Genomic DNA, 18,868 nt, shown 5'->3' with positions numbered 1-18,868 from the left:
GGCATTCCTACACCTGTGCTCAGCTGTACAATCATAGAACCGTTTGGGTTAGAAAGGACCTTAAGATCATCCAGTTCCAACCCCCTGCCACGGGCAGGGACACCTCGCACTAAACCATGTCACCCAAGGCTCTGTCCAACCTGGCCTTGAACACTGCCAGGGATGGAGCATTCACAACTTCCTTGGGCAGCCTGTTCCAGTGCCTCACATCCTCACAGTAAAGAGCTTCTTCCTCCTATCTAACCTAAACTTCCCCTGTTTAAGTTTGAACCCATCACCCCTTGTCCTATCGCTACAGTCCCTGATGAAAAGCCTGTACAATGCTAAAAGCTCATGTGGATGTGGGGATATTTAATCTTTTGGAGTTATATCCTGCTGCCAAAAGTAGAGAGCCCATAGCTTGTACCACTTGGAAAGAAAGGTTGTTAACAAAACCCAATTATTTCTTTGATGCAGTCATTTCTGTTTGTTATAAACCCCAAAGAAACAAAAAAAGCTTGTAGTAATCCAAACAAAGCCCCATTTTTTGGCAACATTTTGTGCAAGTCAGAGTCATTTGTTTGTAAGAATGAGCATCTTTTAAAAGTAAACCTTTGAAAACATGTCCCAGGCTGCCTGGGCTCTCCTGGCACCTCCTCCTCTTTTGTGTGGTTTCTTTACCTAGCTCAGCCTCACCCCCAGCACCCACCAAAGCCTCCCACCCAGAGGATCACCCGGTGGTCTTTCCTTTACTTGGTGGTTTGGAGATTGCCATCATTTCTTAGAGAAATCTGTTTCTTTGTACCCACCTTAAATCATGATGTGGTGACACCCACGAGCTTCAGCCAACAAAAATGCCACCACCTCAAATCAACAGCAGCAAATTATGGTCCAAGAGACCACCTCAAGTGACAGAAAAGCTGTGTCCTACTCACCAGTGGATTGAACCACCCTGGAAAAGGCACTTTGCCTGTGCATGCCTTTGTCCCTCCACAAGCTCTCTGTATTGTGTGTTGGGGCAGGCAGGTTCCACTGCGTGTTCATGCAAAGTCACTGTCAGAAGTAATGTACAACAGTCCTTCAAGCAAACACATTTACCTCAAATCAACATCCTCCTTGGTATTTTTACCACAGCAAGAGCAAGATGACCTGACCATACTTGCTGTTACAAGTTCATCCCCATGAGTTTCTTATCACTTGATAAGAAATTACAGGACTAAAGTGTTTCTGCAAACAGAATTGGCTGGGTCACTTTCTGCTCTGAGGAGGTAGTGTCAAGGGAAGTACCAACTTCACTGCAGAGCAATTTGCAGTGTTCAAGGCACAAGGAACAGGTTTGGAAGCACAAGCTCAAGGTGAGAATTGCATGACTGCTTTTACTGCAGATAACTGGGAACTAAATAAAAGCTCTCAATAAAACATCTTTACATGTACCCAAAGGCGATCAAGTCCAAGTGGATGCACTCAGAGCATCAGTCAGGCAAAACCAAGAGCCAAAGACATCCTCCTCAGTCAATAAATAAATGGGATCTCAAATTGGCAAGTATTTAATGCTATTTATTCACACTACCCCACACCCCAAACAACCCTCAACCTGACTCCAATTTATCCCCTTTCCCACACTTCCTTCCACTGCTTAGCTTGGCCTCTCCTGCCCAAAATGATTAATGCCTGAAATCCACACACATTTATGCCATGCAGCGAGTTTATTTTCCTCTTGGCTGTAGCTAGCCACACAAAGCCACTTCTGTCTGGGTTCAATTTAAACTAAGATACAGCAGAGCTAATGAAGTCTCCAAGCTGGGATATCAGAAGCAACCTAACCACATGAATACAGAACTCTCCTTCCAGACCCATTTTCCACGGAGAAAGGCACAGAGACCCTGCTACAATGTGCAGAGCAGATGTGTTCTGAGGCATACAGGCTTCAATAACAGTCACTCAAATTGCACTGGGCTGCATGAAAGAGAGGAGGGTTATGATTAGAATTAAGTTGGGCAGCAGAAGTCAACGAAACCCCTTTCTCTAAAGGCAGCCTGGAAGTCACGCTGGTGGAACACAGCTCAGGGGTCCCAGTCATTTTGAGAATGACTTTGTCACCCATGAAAAAAATCTCTCTTTGGTCATCAGAGGATATTAATAGCTGTTGATATTCTCATAAAACGACCTCCTTTCAGTACTCAACCAACCACTGAAAAACATTACTCAGGCAAACCAAGCCCGCGTAGGCCCAGCGGGTCTGTCCCCATGTACAGCACAGCCCACATGGAACCTGTGAAGAAGGAACCTGTGTACATCATGTAGGTTGCAGTTCTGGTAGGAAAGTCGAGGCATTTAGTGCTTCACTGTTTTATTTTCTGTCTGTGACAACCTGTAAGTAATCTAAGTGTCTTACCCCACCTCACCGAGCTAAAGGAAGGATTTTAACTGCTCCACTGGCCATGGGTGTAGAGCCGAGTATTCACACAATCATTTACTCTCCTTGTCTGCATTAAGTGACTCCTTATCCAGACTTGCAAGTAAAGAAAATGAGGATTTCAACTACAGAAAGGACTACTAAAAGTTACCAAGGTTCTAGTACCTAGTGCTACAATTTGTTTTGGTGTCCCTCCATTACCCTGTGAGAGATTCAAGCACAGGCAGGAGAAACCATGGGCTACTATTTCACCCTTGAAGCTTCCTCTGTCATTCCAGAATGGAAACCTGATTGTTAGGTGGAAAACAAAGCCCTCATGCTAACCACAACTCCAAAGCCTGCAAGTGTTGACTTGAGACCATTTCCTAGAGTCAGCAGAACTGGCTTTCAACATGCAGAATGCTTTAGTGGTAACAGCAGTTCCTACCTGACTCCACTTCTGTGTCTGTAACAGTAACATACCTATGGCCAGGGCACTCTTAACACCCTTCCAGAGTTCATTCCCAGATATCTTAACAGTAAGGCCAAGGGCAAGGTCCTGCACCTAGGTTGAGGCAATCCCGAGCACAACTACAGAAAGAAAGACTGGATGGAGCAGCCCTGAGGAGAAGGACTTGGGGGTGTTGAGTGAGGAGAAGCTCCCCATGACCCAGCTTCAGTGTGTGCTTGAGCCCAGAACCCCCCCGTGTGCTGGGCTGCACCCCCAGAGCGTGAGCAGCAGCTCAGGGAGGGGATCCTGCCCCTCTGCTGCGCTCTGGGGAGACCCCCCCTGCAGTCCTGATCCAGCTCTGGGGCAACAGCACAAGAGGGACGTGGAGCTGCTGGAGCGAGGCCAGAGGAGGCCCCGGAGCTGCTGCGAGGGCTGGAGCAGCTCTGCTCTGGAGCCAGGCTGAGAGAGCTGGGCTGGGGCAGCCTGGAGAAGAGAAGGCTCCTGAAGGGGACACCTTAGAGCAGCTCCAGTGCCTAAAGGGGCTCCAGGAAACCTGGAGAGGGGCTTTGGACAAGGGCCTGTAGGGACAGGCCAAGGGGAATGGCTTTAACCTGCCAGAGGGGAGATTGAGATGAGCTCTGAGGCAGAAGCTCTTCCCTGTGAGGGTGCTGAGGCGCTGGCACAGGGCGCCCAGAGAAGCTGTGGCTGCCCCATCCCTGGCAGTGTTCAAGGCCAGGTTGGACACAGGGGCTTGGAGCAACCTGCTCTAGTGGAAGGTGTCCCTGCCCGTGGCAGGGGGTTGGAACTGGATGAGCTTTAATGTCCCTTCCAACCCAAACCAGGCTGGGATTCTGTTATTTGGTGTTACGCCTGCACCGACCTGTGGCAGAAGTCAGAGTGACACAAAGCAGTATCAGGTGGCTTTGCCCAAAGCTACCCACAGGCCCAGAGTGGAAATTCCCCACAGAGAACAGAAACTTACTAGTAAAACATTTCAACAAATTTAACCATATTTTAACAATCCACTTCAGGTGCAGATGTTCTCAATCAACAAGAACATTTACAAGCCAAGACTGAAGGAACCAGACTGTGTTTGCGTCTCCATTGCCAAAAAGCTTTGCTCTTCAGCCCTGGGTGCCTCAACTGGTTCTGCACTGCCTGGTGCTGTACATTGCTGTGTTCATTCTGGGGTCTCTTTCCAAGCGAGTCACTTTTTATAACACTAAACTCTGCTGTGGGGATAATTTGCTATTTCAACAGGTTCAAATAGAGGAACTAGACAAAACCGCTCCATATTGCAGTGACCCAGCAAAAATGCACACGAGAGGAGACAGACCCAGGAGTGATTCCAGCCCTATGCTATACTTCCACTGAGTGGGCTTCAAATCATGTAAAACATCCTTTTTTAAGGGGAAAAACACCCGCAAACCCCACACTAATACAGGTAGCTCAGGGCTAAGCTAAAGGCTTTGCAGCAGAGATGCAGATAGTCCATGACAGAGTGGGGCTAATCACAGGTAATAATGGCCACTAGTCATTGCACACCTCAACACTGGAGAACCAGGGACAGATGCTCCTCTCCACAGCTCTATTGAAGTCTATGCTGTTTCCAAAGGCTTTGGGTGCTCCTATTGTGCATCCATGCTCAGGCACTTGGAAAGACCATCCCAAAATACAAGTAAAAACACACACAGCAGCATGAAACAGAAGCAAAGAACAAGAAGTTGTTTTAATTTGAAAAGGAAAATTAAAAGCCCCCAAACAAATAAACCAGGGCTGTCATTTCAAAGAAAACTTAATGCAAGAGCTGCAGCATCTGATGTACAGCAAGCTGCAAAGGAATTATTTATAAAGCCCAACAACAGAGATTCTTGTGTTCCTAAAGTGACAAAGATAAGCTGTTTGCTTTGACGGCTTCCCTGTCGGCCTTTGGCATTCAAACTTTTGATGTCTGGAGTTTAAGGCAAAAGCTTTTTAGATTCTATTTTCTTCCCAGGATGTTATCACATGAAAAGAAAGAAGCAAAGTTGAAAAGTTCAGACCTGTCAGTTTTCCACTTGTGAAAGTGTTGAACGTAATCAGCTCAAAAAGCACGTTTACCTGCCAAGAGGAGCACAAGATGCTCTCTACAAACTGCAAGGCAAGAAAAGCTGAGGAAAGGGCAACTAGCCCCTACTCAAGGCATCACACAGATGTGTGCTCACTGTTTCTCACCTACAGACCAAAAAGAGGCCCTGATCTTCACTGCAAACCCACTTTTAACAATACTTGAGCAGAAACCCTGAACACTTAACCCACCATCTGAAAGTAGAAGGGATCTATTTAGGTGAATCATGGTGATATCACCTCTTTAGCAATGAAGATATGTGTGAAGTTTCACCAGAAAAGGGAATGAGGTTTACAAGATGTAGTAAGATTTTATCACCATATTCTTGTCTCCACCACCACCACAGAAATACAGCCATTCACTGCAGATCCAGCATGGGAACTGAGGACTTGTTGTCAACAACCTGCTGGCATCAGGCAAACTGCTGCAGTCTGTGGTGATCTCCAGCTCATCAGCTTGATTCTGATCACCACCTGGATGGCTTCTTGGAAAGAAGGCTTTGGATTTTGCAGAGTACATTGGGGAATTAATGCTTCCCACCAATTTGCAAGGAAGCAATGCTCGTTATTCTAGTGCAAGGTGTGGATTCTCATTACCCAACTTTAACCTGCATGGCTAAATAGGAAATACAAAAGGCAGCTTCTAGGAAGTAAGTGAAGAATTTGTGATGCACTGTAGGCACAACACACTGCCAGAATTCACCACAAGAGGAGGCAGACACTTCAGTTACAAGTAGGTGGCATCTAGAGATACGTGATGAAGTGTGGAGAGAAGTTGGGCAGTCAAATAGATTATAAAAACTAATAATAATCCACAGTCAGCAAAACTGAGAAGGAGTTTTCTTTATGAACCGCATGCACCCTTTCACCAACCTTAACATAGAATAGTTTGGGTTGGAAGGGACCTGAAGTCTCATCTAGTTCTAAACCCCTGCCATAGGCAGGGACACCTTCCACTAGAGCACCTCACAGTATAAACCTCTTGTTCTTATTCTTGGAACTGGATTTACCATTACATTTGAGGTCAAGAATAATTTTCCCCAGGCAACTTCTGCCAGTGTCTCACCACCCTCATAGTAAACATAATAAGATCTGGTGCCAAGGTCCATTTCTATGTTTGCAAGATGAACAGAACGAAACGTTACCTTCCCTCCAGTCCTCTGCTTGCTGTGCTCTCCTCTGGGCTATCAGCCGGTTTGCCATGTTCCTCCGGCGCCTTGGCATCCCATCTCCCCTCTCATCCACATGGGGCCGTGGTCTGGCTGCTGCTGCTGCTGCCACATCTCGCTGGTGTTCCTCATCAGCTGCAAAAGGGAAATAGAACTGGTGTGAGATTCATCATCTCTGCTTGCTGCAGTTGTCCTTTCAGCAGTCAGCTGCTGCAATCAGAAGTGCAATCCCAGTGATGTTTTCCAAAGGAGAAAATGCCTCCCCACTCTCATGTGGACTTTTTCCTGCATGGCATGAGATATCTGCAAGTTGCTTTCCCATGATTAAGCAGGATCATGCACTGGAACCTTCTTATTTCCACTCTGTGCAATGGAAGTTTTATCCTGACAGCAGTCTCTTCTGCAATAACATGTAGATCATCGTAAAGAAAAAGCTATAGCTATGTGCTAATGTTATTTCAGCTGCCAGAACCCACACACACAACAAAAATAAATCAGCACGCCAAAGGCAGCCCCCCAAGTGCTCAAAATAATATCCTTAATGTAATAACTTCACCTAATAGTAATCTGGTTTTCCCTTCTGCCAGAAACTATTCCCTTTCTCTGGCAATTTAGTCATTTCTGAGTTACCAAGAAGCAAGGACCCTGAAGGACTGTTTATTCCCCCTTCTAAAGTTGTACTAACTTGGAAGTAGATTCATCTGAACTCAAACCTCAGAGCATGCATGTTTCAGAGTGGAATATGTAAATCCTTACATCCGAAACAAAACCTGAAGAGCAAATAAGGATTACAAGTTCTAGCTGGAACACATAAAGAATAACTTAATTCCACCACATTGATTGAAACTGCAGGTCCCAACGAATACATGCAGGGGAAGACAGAACACCAAAGGTCAATGCAGCTCCACTCCATCCTCTCAGCTACTGAGTAAGATGTGAAAAATGAGGAATATCCTAACAGAGGAGCAGCTGGGATACAGCATGATAGGAAGCAACAGACCAGTGGGCTCATTTCAGAAGTTGTCCATAGAAAACCCTCCACCAGGTTTTCCTCCAAGACCTCCACGACCCTGTTGCTATCAACGATGGTAGTCATGCTGAAACAGTCAGATAATGGTAAAGCATCATCATCCTTGATACCTGCTTTGCATATTCTGTTGATAAGCAGAACTGGTATTTGTGTATGTTGTTACTTGCTCAATCCTGCAAAGAATTAACTGCTGTGCCTTAATTCAGGTAAATATTCAAATGGTCTCATGGAAAGCTGCAGAATTACTCATTTATTTAAACTCAGGACACCTTCTTGCACTTTGCTGGATTATATTGTGTGCCAGCAGGGACACAAAATGCTTTCCCCACTCTGCCAACTCTCCAGCATCCTCTGATCCTAAAACCCCCTACTATTAGCATATCTACAATCAGAAAATAAGATTCATTATGACTACATCTACGTGATGATCAAAGGTGTGCTTGGAGCTCATCTTCGTACATCTCAACTAGCTTCAAAGCAGCTAACTTTGGTTCTGACAATAACATAGCTGCAGCCCAGGCTGCAAAGCAGAGTAATGTGGGGAAGTATTTGGCCAGCAAAGCCTGTAGCAGTTCAGGGCTGCTGCAATAATGACATTAGCAGTGCTCCAGCCAACTCCAGCTCTAACACACACCAGGACATTTTGAACTGAGTCACTGCACTGCCACACTGCTGTCACCCTCTTGTTCTCATTCACTCCTTTTATGTGTGGACTGCAACAGGTCTATAATAAATTACAGAGTGCAAGCTCCAGATCACTTTGCTTCAAGGCTTGCCCTGTCTTATTTATAGCATGATAATGCTTATTTTGAATGCTATAGAACATGCAAAGGCAGAGCAGCAGATCACTTACTGGGGATGCTACTAAATGCCAGCAATACTCACTCTGCCAAAAGACCTTTTAAACAAATGCATTATTTCTCTCACAAAGCTCTTGACATACAGTGCAATTCCAACCTCAGCACCCTTTCACCAGGAAGCTTCAGTGGGTCTAGCCCAGTAACCTCCAGTGATGGTCCTGCACAGCCAAAGCACTCGCTCATGCTGGGGCTTGGTTTTGGTTCTCAGTGTCCTGTGAAACAGAGACTGGTTTGCACTTTGTGAAAGAGGAATCTATTTATAAGCCACGTATTCATTTCAAACCGAGGTGCTTAACCCTCACAGAGACCAATGTGTGAACCAAGCTATGCTGTTTTCTCAATTAAGTTCTCCACAGGAGACTAATTCTTCAAAGCTGACCAGTGTTAACAGGGCTTAGAAAGTCACAAAACCCCACAAAACCCAACCCATATCACAGTCAAACATACAAGGCAGTTGTTGGACAGTGCTTGTCAGACCTCCAAAGCATTCACACAAACAGCAGAAGACACCTAAACACTGTGGATTGTTATTTAGTAGGAAACAATATGCTTTAATACAGCTTTTTCCTTCCCTCCTCCCCCTATGGCTTCTGTCTGTAGGCATTCAGCTGGACAGATATTTGAGAAACATGAATGTTAGTCACTGCATTTCTCCCCATCCTTCACGAGGGGGAGGAGAAAAGAATCATTCACTCATGTAACAATGCTTCTACCTGGCTGGTTCTTCAGGGGTCAGTGATTTGCCTATGTGGCTCAAGACACATCAGTTGGTGCAATGACTAGAAAATCAGACAAGCTCTTTCTCCCTCCAAACTGGAAGCACACAGATTGTCCAGAGCTGCATGCATGGGGCTGTGACTGGTGGCCTCACAGAACACAGAGGATACACTTAAATCACAGAATCACAGAGAGGTTTGAGTTGGAAGGGACCTTAAAGCCCATCCAGTTCTCTGGACCTGCTCCAGCGCCTCAATGTCTCTCTTATAGTGAGGGGCCAGAACTGAACACAGGATTCGAGGTGCAGCCTCACCACTGCTCAGCACAGGGGGACAATCACTGCCCTGGTCCTGCTGCCACACTGGTGCTGATCCAGGCCAGGATGCTGGTGGCTTCTTGGCTGCCTGGGCGCAAGCTGCTCATGTTCAACTCCATCAATCAGCACCCCCAGGTCTTTGCAATGTTATATCACTGGAAAGAACACTTTCAGAACCCAGACTTCTTAGGACTTAATTTTACATCTCGCAGGTAAAAATCTTCTCCTTTATAAGGCTTTGCAAATTCCCACTCACTCAGAGGAAAGACATTTTCCCTTGTGAAGCAATCCTTTGCTATCACAGCACACCATCCTCAGTTCTATCAGATAAGCAAGTCCATCAGGGTAACACCTGGGCTGGCAAGTTTCAAGCAAGACACAAGAGTTCTTGAGCTCCCTCATCCCACACTGATGCGCAGAGAGCTCCACCTACAGCACCCTCACACCTTCATGGTACTTCCCCCCCACGCTGGTGGCATCCACTATCTTCCACCTTCACACTAAGCTAACCTGGGAAATTCAAGGAGAAAGCAATTCGACATGCCACAGGTGGAATTGTGCTCGGCTTTCCCAGGAAGGTGCTTTTCCCTAGTCCAGCTTATCACCTCAAGGCTTGTTCACAAACAGATATGCCAACCACGGATAAAAGCCAGCAATGCTACAGGTTTTCTATTCTCAGCAGAACAAGCCCAAGCATGAAATTGCTGGAACCACTGCGCTGCTCCAAATGACCTTTGAAAGGAAATACACAGTTACAGGATTTACCTCTTGGTGATCCTCAGCTCCTTTCATTCTCTAAAACAGGCAAGTTTAAAAGGAAATTCCCCAGGAGAGAATAAAGAGAAGCTGCTGCTCCAACCCCCAGACTTTAACAACAAAAGAATAAGTGAGGCCACCACCAGTTCTCTCCAGGTTAAGTGTCCCTGGTTTCAAGCCTTTTCCATGTTTTACAGCCTTACTAGCTGAATTCACACAGATTTACTAACAGAGCTGTAGCAGCTTCCATTTACCACGTAAGAAAAAGGAACAGGAGAGCAAACTCCTGCTTAAGAGCAAGTTTTGCAGACATTAAATACACCACAGGTTTTGAAAACTAATTTCTGTTGTGTATGGAGAAAAAAGTCATTCTGCAAAGGACTTTGTAATGACAGAAATCAGCATATTAAGGTAGAAATTATCTTTAACTCACAATAAAGTAAAGCAAGACCAATGTGGAAGGGTCAAAAAGCTGCCACTGAAACACAGGCTTCAACATGGTTAAATTATCCTGGGTGTAAGCTAACTTTAACCAAGCTGCTCACAACTAGTATTAAAGCCTTTTGAGGATCCACACCATCTAAAATAAATGTTTGGGTTTCATTTTAGCTAGAACTCTGTATGCTTAAAAAGAAGAGAAATCCTCCCAAACCCCATAGCCTCTGATTTACCCAAGTTAATATCAGGAAATTATGTATTTCAGTCACTTTCATCAAAAGCTCAGCTTTAAATCACCAACTTTATCAGTTTCCAATCTATTAAGCAATAGACAAGGTCTATACCAGCAGAGGTGTAAGAAATGTGTTCTTAAATTTACTGATTGAATAATAACACTGAATAATGGATTGAAAATAACATTTATTGAAATGTGATTTGAAATTTAAATAATAATCTCATTATTATCAGCAAAGCTTTAACACAACGTCCTTACCAGCGTACATTCCCTGTGCATGCCCTGGAATGCCTGGGTTTTGTGGTTTTCTTTGTCTCTTAAAACACACGTTATCAAAGCTACACCCCCCCTTAAAAGAAAAGCAAACCAAAACAACCCCAAATCACCCCAAATCCTGGAAACTGGTGGTGTGATAATGACAAAGGCTTCAATGTTTGTCTTAGTTAAATGTAAATCCTGAGACCTCACAGCTAAACAACTTCCCTCCTTCCACTCTGAAAACACTCAGACATGCTGCTGCAATGGACCCATCAGTGTTTGGTTTATGGTTAGACTTAATGATCTTAAAGCTCTTTTCCAACCTGAATCATAGAATGGTTGTGGTGGAAAGGACTTTAAAGCTCATCCAGATCCAACCCCTGCCATGGGCACGGACACCTTCCACTAGAGCAGGTTCCTCCAAGCCCCATGCAAACAACTGTACGATTCTGACTGCTGGTCAGCAATAAAACACCCCGTTTGAGGGCGGGCTGAAGTGCTGTATCATCTCCCTGTCCCCAGGACAGCGTGCAGAAGCCTGTGATGGGTAACAAGCCCTTCCAGCACTGGTTGAGGTGGAAAAGAAGCACAAGTGGGTACCGTTGTCATGGGGCAGAGAGACCAGCCTGCTCTTGGGGGTGCCATGCCTGACAGGAGCACTAACCCACCGAGCAGGACCCAGAGCATCACCTCTCACCGTGGCTTCCACTCCATTGCAACAGCAGCGTTAGGGACACCCTCCTTCAGCCCAGCGCCACAGCACAACCCAGCCAGACCCTAACCCCACGGCGAACCCATTCACCCCAGGCCCGGGCCCACACGGCGGCAGCAGGCCTCACCGCCGGCCGGGGCAACCCCGGGGCCTGAGGGGCCACCCCAGAGGGCGGAGGGAAGGGGCAGGACACCGGGATCCGCCGGGATCCCCCCGCCATGGGAAGGCCTCAGGCGGGCCGCCCCCACCGCGGTTGCCATGGAGACGCGCACCCCCTCCGACCCCGTTGAGAGCAGGGGCGGTCCCACCACCGGAACGGGGCGGGGGGGGGGGGGGGGGGGGGGGGGGGGGAGCCCCCGTGGGGCCGTGACCCACCTTCCCTCACTTGACCGCGGAGACGGGTGGCGAAGAAGAGGAGGACACCGAGGAGCGTGGCGGCGATGGCGAGCAGCACGGCGTCCATGCTCCGGCACAGCACCGGCCGCCGGTGTATGTGCGGGGGGGGGGGGGGGGGGGCGGCACTTGGTACGCTCCGCCTCTCCCCGCCGCAAGGCCCCCCGCGCTGGGGTGTCCTCATGCTGCCTGCAGTAGCGAGGCGCTGGGGCGCGCGCGGCGGCGCTGCTCAGGCGCGGTGTCGGGCAGCCCTCGAGGGGAGGGGGCCTGGCAGGGAGTGTGAGGGGCTGTGAGGGAGCGGTGGCGGTCGGTAAGGGGGGACGTGGGGTGCGGGTGTTAAAGGGAGGGAAGTGATGAGGAAAGGTTGGGAATTGTGAGGTAAAACTATAGCTTCAACCATAGCCATGCACTTAAGTGGGTGCAGCGGGTCATAGAATCGTAGGATGGGTTGGGTTGGAAGGGACTTTAAACATGAGGGGGCTGGGGGGTGTCTTATGAGGAGAGATTGGAGGAGCTGCGGGTGTTTAGTCTCGGGAAGAGTAGGCTGAGAGGGGATCTCATCAATGCAGATCAATAGCTCAAAGGTGGGTGCCAGGAGGATGGTGCCTGACTCTGTCAGCAACAGGGTGAGGAGCAATGGCCATAAACTAAAACACGAGCAGTTTCACTTCAACAGGAGGAAGAACTTCTTCATGTTGAGGGTGGCAGAGCACTAGAACAGGCTGCCCAGGGGGGTTGTGGGGTCTCCTTCTCTGGAGACATTCAAACCCACCACGGACACGTTCGTATGTAACCTGCGCTGGGTGGCACTGCCTTGGCAGCGGGTTGGAGTAGATGATCTCCAGAGGTCCCCTCTGACCCTCATGATACTGTGATCATCTGGTTCCAATCCCTCTGCCACGGGCAGGGACACCTTCCACTAGAGCAGGTTGCTCCAAGCCCCTGTGTCCAACCTGGCCTTGAACACTGCCAGGGATGGGTTCACCCCAGTGGGCTGTGCTGGGTATGCCATCTGTGAGGGTGTCCTTGGCAATGGAGCTTAAGTTACACCTATGAGTAATCTCTAATTTCTGCCTTTAAGTCAATGGTATGCAGGCATGGAAAGCTGGAGCTGCCTGGCTCAGGAGCATGTCAGGCAGCTGAAGAAACAAAAGGAAGTTTGTCCTTGACAGAGTCGGAGAGTCTGACCCTGAGCAGGCCCAAAACAAGCTGTTTCATGTAGTGAACTGGCTTAATTTGGTAAAAAAATAGGAAACCAAGCTGTCCAGAGGAAGGTGATCTGTTTAAAAGTCAAGTGGAGCTGTTGGAGCAAGTCTAGAGGAGGCCACGAGGATGATCAGGGGCTGGAGCACCTCCCATATGGAGACAGGCTGAGAACATTGGGGCTGTTCAGCCTGGAGAAGAGAAGCTGCGTGGAGACCTCAGAGCAGCTTCCAGTTGTCTGAAGGGGGCTATAAGGATGCTGGAGAGGGACTCTTCATCAGGGACTGGAATGACAGGACAAGGGGTGATGGGTTCAAACTGAAACAGGGAAGTTCAGGATGGATATAAGGCAGAAGTTCTTTACTTGTGAGGGTGCTGAGGCGCTGGCACAGGGTGCCCAGAGAAGCTGTGGCTGCCCCATCCCTGGCAGTGTTCAAGGCCAGGTTGGACACAGGGGCTTGGAGCAACCTGCTCTAGTGGAAGGTGTCCCTGCCCGTGGCAGGGGGTTGGAACTGGATTATCTTTAACATCCCTTCCAACACAAACCATCCTGTGAGTCTATGAGTCTATGACCTGTACAGAGGCAGAGCAAGGTGGGTGGCCTTTGTGTGTAGATTGGTAATTGCTTCAGGCTGATCTAATGCTGGTACCCAGCCAAATGGAGGATCTGCCTCCTGTCCCTCCCCATCTACTGCCAGCAGCACTCTGTGGCTGTGCAGTGGGCCAGAGCAGGGAACTAATACATGTTTTTTTCCTGGATTTGTTTTTTAGCCAGATCAGTGCAAGTATCAGCACAAAAAGGTGCTGCAGGAACTTGCAGCTGGGGTGGAGAACAAATCTGAAACCATTTGTGGGGCTCTGCCCCAATCCTTTTGTAAGCGAGTATTTTCAGCTTTACTCATTTTGACTTGCGTTGTGGTTGTAAAGTTGTGACTGCTGGAGCCCTTTCTTGCTCTGGAGATCCCTTTCCTGTGGCCTTTGAAAGAGCTGCTCTTGGGGGTAATGGTTTAATAAATGGAAAATGGATATTAGAGGCTATTGGACATCTAGACATGATCCAAAAGACCTTTTAGCTGTGACAGACACAGACTGTCAGGAGCTCGAGACACATTCAGATGTGCCACAGTAAAACCAGCTTCTATAAGAAGTTTGTAAAGTCTTACCAATGGAAAACCAGTGACACAGTGGGATGTGCTCGAAAAGGAACTGAACTACAGACTAAGTGTTTCATGACAAAGTTTTATTTTAGTGATAACCATTCAAATCTCATTTTGGAAATCAGTGGCACTGCCCCTTTGCTCAAACTCTGTTGTCTCTGGTCTGTTTCTCTCTTAACAGGTTAGTGGAATTCTCACCATGTGGTCGGAAAGGACGTGTCCTCTGGCAACTTCTGAGGCACAAGGAAAATTGCACCTATCCACAGTTAGATGAATGATGAATTGAAGCGCTCCTGGTGGATATATTCAGGGTATGCTTCACACAAAAGTTATTTTCTATGTGATGATCAGGATTCTTGGTAAAATAAAACTCGAATGACAAATGTTTGGGGGTTTCTCCATGTCTTTGCCTGCACATTTGAAAAATGGTGACTCTTTAATGACAGTTTAATGGGGTTTGTCATCATCCAGCTGCTGACCTTGCCCTGCAGCCAGACCTTACTTGTGTGAATGATATGTGTTTTATTTGCTTGTGTGGTCCCTCTGGCCTTTAATAAGGAGGTGATATTAAAGATGCGATGTCTTCTGCTCCTCTCTGGGCTGCAGATGAAGTTTTGCCTCTAGGTGTCACCATTATGCCGTGTAGAAATAGAGCTTAAACTTTACAGATGAGCGCTGGTGCCTCCAATGCTCAGTTCAGTTTGGTTACGACACGGGGGTCTTCTCCAGAACCGTTTTCCATCCCTTCGGCTGTGTTTCATAGACTCATGGAATCCCAGAGTGGTTTGTGTTGAAGGGACATTAAAGCTCCTCCAGCTCCAACCCCCTGCCACGGGCAGGGACACCTTCCACTAGAGCAGGTTGCTCCAAGCCCCTGTGTCCAACCTGGCCTTGAACACTGCCAGGGATGGGGCAGCCACAGCTTCTCTGGGCACCCTGTGCCAGCACCTCAGCACCCTCACAGAGAAGAGATTCTGCCTTATATCTAACCTAAACTTCCTCTGTTTCAGTTTGAACTCATCACCCCTCATCCTATCCCTACAGTCCCTGATGAAGAGTCCCTCTCCAGCATCCTTGTAGCCCCCTTTAGATACCAGAAGCTGCTCTGAGGTCTCCACGCAGCTTCTCTTCTCCAGGCTGAACAGCTCCAGCTTTCTCAGCCTGTCCCTTTTATATTTTTCCTAGTTTAGATCTGGAAGAAATCCTTCTGATTTCTTTAATCTCCATGTAGATTTCAGAGGATTTTGAGGTTGACTTTCCACCAAAGCACTTGGAAAATATCCATGAATGCTGTGATGAGTGGTGGGAGTTAACTGAGTGAAGTGGCCACAGTCAGAGCATGATTTGTCCCATTCAGTCTTCAAATATGGTGGGATCACAGCAATCCAGAAACCGTGTGGTTTCCTCAGCCAGCATCAGGGCAGCTCCTGATCCTGACCCAGGCAGATTTTGGGGCAAAATATGTGGCTTTTCAGATTATTTTCATGAACAGTCAGGTAGCACATTCCCCCCTCAAATGCCTTGTTATATAGAGGAATTATATACGCTTGCACAAGCGATCATCACTTCTTTGCAACACTAACAAGGATTAATCCAGCTGGGAATGCAGTCCCAGAGTGTTTGATTCACTATGTGCACGGTGGCATCATGTATTGATGTCTGGTAATGAGGCTCTAAGTAGAGGCAATTCAGCTTCATCTGTGCTAATAAACTAAGTGCATCCAGGAACTAAATGTATCCTGGGCCCTGTGGCCAACTGGCACAAAATGCTGCCTTCCACACTTGTAAACTCTCTTTGCCTTCCAGAAGAGGGTGGCTGGATGCAAACTGCCTCCTGGGAGTCGTTTTTGGGGCTGGAATTATCTAGGAAAATGCAAATTGGCACCTCCATTTACACTGGGGAACTTTCTAGTGTTTTTTCTCACATGGATGATTGCTTTCCAGTGCCTGGGCATGCCTGAATTTACTGTGGATGTAACCTCCGTGGAACAGAACATATTTACAGGGAGAAATAATGCAAGTGCTGCCTTCAGGCTCCTTCCCACTTGGACGTGGACCTCTGGAGTTCTTCCAAATGCTCATCTATAGATGAATGGAAGCGTTTCTGGATGCACTCCTTTGTGCCAGTGGGCACAAAAGGTCTTCAGTATCTCCAGTACCTTCCAGGAAGCACTCTGTGGAGTGTTGGAATCGGTGTGCAATGAACTGGTAACGCTGCATGATGGGTGAACTGCACCCAGGGCCTTGGTGCACCATGTGGTAGCTCAGCACCTCCCCAAAGCCTCTAAAGAAGCTTCTCAGACCTGTCCTGTTCTGGTGAGAACCTGATGCTTTGTTCTCACTGCTCTACTTGGATCACTTGCTTTAAGAGAAATAACATGTTTTATTGTTGCTTGAGATAACTTTTAAATGTACCTTAAACCATATTGGAGGGATTGGGATTGGAGGTTCCAGTCCTGAGGCAACAGTTGGACTTGATGATCATAAAGGTCTTTTCCAACCTAGTAGATTATATGATTCTATGATTTAAATAAAAGTAACAGGCATACTCCATCAAAACAGTCTTAGTTTTTGAGAACAAACCTGCAAAATTAAGACGTGCAGGAAAACAAGATGAAAATGAGGGAGAGGAAAATTGGATTCTGCTTGCTTAGGTCTCTTATTCTAGAGTTACTGACAGTTTTATTGTTTTAAAGGAGACAATTTGTCATGGCTCTGCCTCAAGAGCAGAACCACAGCCCTGGGTTTCCGTCTCCTGGGGAGACCCCCCCTGCAGCCTGATCCAGCTCTGGGGCAACAGCACAAGAGGGACGTGGAGCTGCTGGAGCGAGGCCAGAGGAGGCCCCGGAGCTGCTGCGAGGGCTGGAGCAGCTCTGCTCTGGAGCCAGGCTGAGAGAGCTGGGCTGGGGCAGCCTGGAGAAGAGAAGGCTCCTGAAGGGGAGACCTTAGAGCAGCTCCAGTGCCTAAAGGAGCTCCAGGAAACCTGGAGAGGGGCTTTGGACAAGGGCCTGTAGGGACAGGCCAAGGGGAATGGCTTTAACCTGCCAGAGGGGAGACTGAAATGAGCTCTGAGGCAGAAGCTCTTCCCTGTGAGGGTGCTGAGGCGCTGGCACAGGGTGCCCAGAGAAGCTGTGGCTGCCCCATCCCTGGCAGTGTTCAAGGCCAGGTTGGACACAGGGGCTTGGAGCAACCTGCTCTAGTGGAAGGTGTCCCTGCCCGTGGCAGGGGGTTGGAGCTGGATGAGCTTTAATGTCCCTTCCAACCCAAACCAGTCTGGGATTCTGGGATTCTGTGAGTGTCTGGTTTAGTTCAGCCACAGCTTCTTCTGGGGCAGGTGTTCTTGGCCGAGTGATGCAGGGAGTGAGGGTTGGTGATCAAGTAAAGTCCTCTTTCACTTTAAAAGCTGGGGGAAGATTTGAAACAGATAATGCCAATAAAAATATACATCTAAAAGAAATCAGCCTAACAGAAGTCAGTCTAAGGATTTCCTTATGCGGGTCTTCAAAAATACTTGAAGGTAGACACTGCTGTGCTAATGGGGGATTAAAGAAAACGAAGAGTGATGCAGTGAAATCCCTAAGACTGAAATTGAGATGCTTTTCTCCCACATAGCCACAGAGGTGGGGATTTACCTTTGGGTTTGACTCAGCCCCGTGCAGCAGAGCCCAGTGTAAGGCACTGGTGTAAGCTGCAACAGCAGCAGTGGGGAGAAGTGATTCTCAACAGTTTCCTGCCATGCACTGAAGCAAATCCAAAACCTTTCATGGGCTCTTTGGTGAACAGTGAAGCTGTGCAGGATGTGTGGATTTGGGTGTTCCTGATTTCAAGCAGGGGATGGATGTCTCTGGTTAATGCCCTGATCACCCAGTTTAGACCATGCGGCTGTGACTGCATCTGTGTGCAGTCTTTCCAACAATTGGAAGTCTTTCCAGCAATTCATCTGCATTGTTTTCTTCATCTGTTTTGGCTATAATTTATACCAGATGGCTCCTAACCAACGTTTCTTGGGAATGGGCACATTCCTAGAAAAGACTTGTACTTCTAGACCTGTGTTTGCTGCTGGAAATCACCCTTGACTGACGCCGTGTTGCTCATCTGAGCTTAATCCCAGCACTGGGCAGGTTACTTTTCTGTGCCTGGTATTTTGCAGCTGAAAACCAGAGATAAAAACATTGGTCTTCTACACAAAGTCAGCTTTGGGGTGGAAAACCATTATACAAATAGTGGTGTTGATGTTCAGTGGTTGCTATCATTCTGGATATCATTTTCATACAGTGCTGCTTCAATTGCAGAGCGCTCTCCTCTCTGCTCTGACCCACAGTGTTGGTTGTCTAAAGCCTTAATGAGCTTCCTGTATCTTCTCAAAATGTAAATCGTAACCAGTTTAGAAGTCATTAGTTATGAAGTCTGTCACTGCAGCCCCACGTTCATTTCACATGTCCATGTTTCCATTAAACCCCATCTCATTAAAGAGGCTATCTATCTCATTCTCAGGGCAGTCATCTCCACTGGAAATAAATGTCCTTCAAAGTCTGTGACTCAGCTGACAGCACATGAGTAGTGACCACAGCCCCAAGGACCAGGCTTTCCAGCACAAATTAATGAAGAACTCTTCTTCATTTTCCACAAGGAGGTGATCCTGCCCCTCTACTCTGCTCTTGTGAGACCTCACGTGGAGTATTGTGTATAGTTC

At 47.5% G+C, this 18,868-nt stretch overlaps 1 protein-coding gene and 1 long non-coding RNA gene across 2 annotated transcripts in view; one reads left to right on the top strand and one right to left on the bottom strand.

The window, feature by feature from the left end:
- DDRGK1 (DDRGK domain containing 1) overlaps nucleotides 1-11,978 on the bottom strand; it is a 42,340-nt gene extending 30,362 nt beyond the window's left edge. Inside the window, exons 1-2 of the mRNA XM_030492230.2 lie at nucleotides 11,798-11,978; nucleotides 6,077-6,235 (exon numbers count right to left, since the gene is read on the bottom strand). Coding sequence (XP_030348090.1) covers nucleotides 6,077-6,235; nucleotides 11,798-11,885 — 247 coding nt within the window. The 5' untranslated portion in view covers nucleotides 11,886-11,978. The remainder of the gene's footprint in view (nucleotides 1-6,076; nucleotides 6,236-11,797) is intronic.
- Nucleotides 11,979-13,502: 1,524 nt separating this feature from the next.
- Nucleotides 13,503-16,734, top strand: LOC115610543. Its single transcript, XR_003992274.1, has 3 exons — nucleotides 13,503-13,611; nucleotides 14,357-14,486; nucleotides 16,120-16,734. It is a non-coding gene; the product is annotated as an uncharacterized LOC115610543 (long non-coding RNA).
- The last annotated feature ends 2,134 nt before the right edge of the window (nucleotides 16,735-18,868 follow it).

Source organism: Strigops habroptila, chromosome 7 (genome assembly GCF_004027225.2).
Source record: "Strigops habroptila isolate Jane chromosome 7, bStrHab1.2.pri, whole genome shotgun sequence".
Classification (NCBI taxonomy): domain Eukaryota; kingdom Metazoa; phylum Chordata; class Aves; order Psittaciformes; family Psittacidae; genus Strigops; species Strigops habroptila.
The sequence above is the reverse complement of the archived record's forward strand: the minus strand, read 5'-3'. Positions and strand labels throughout refer to the sequence as shown.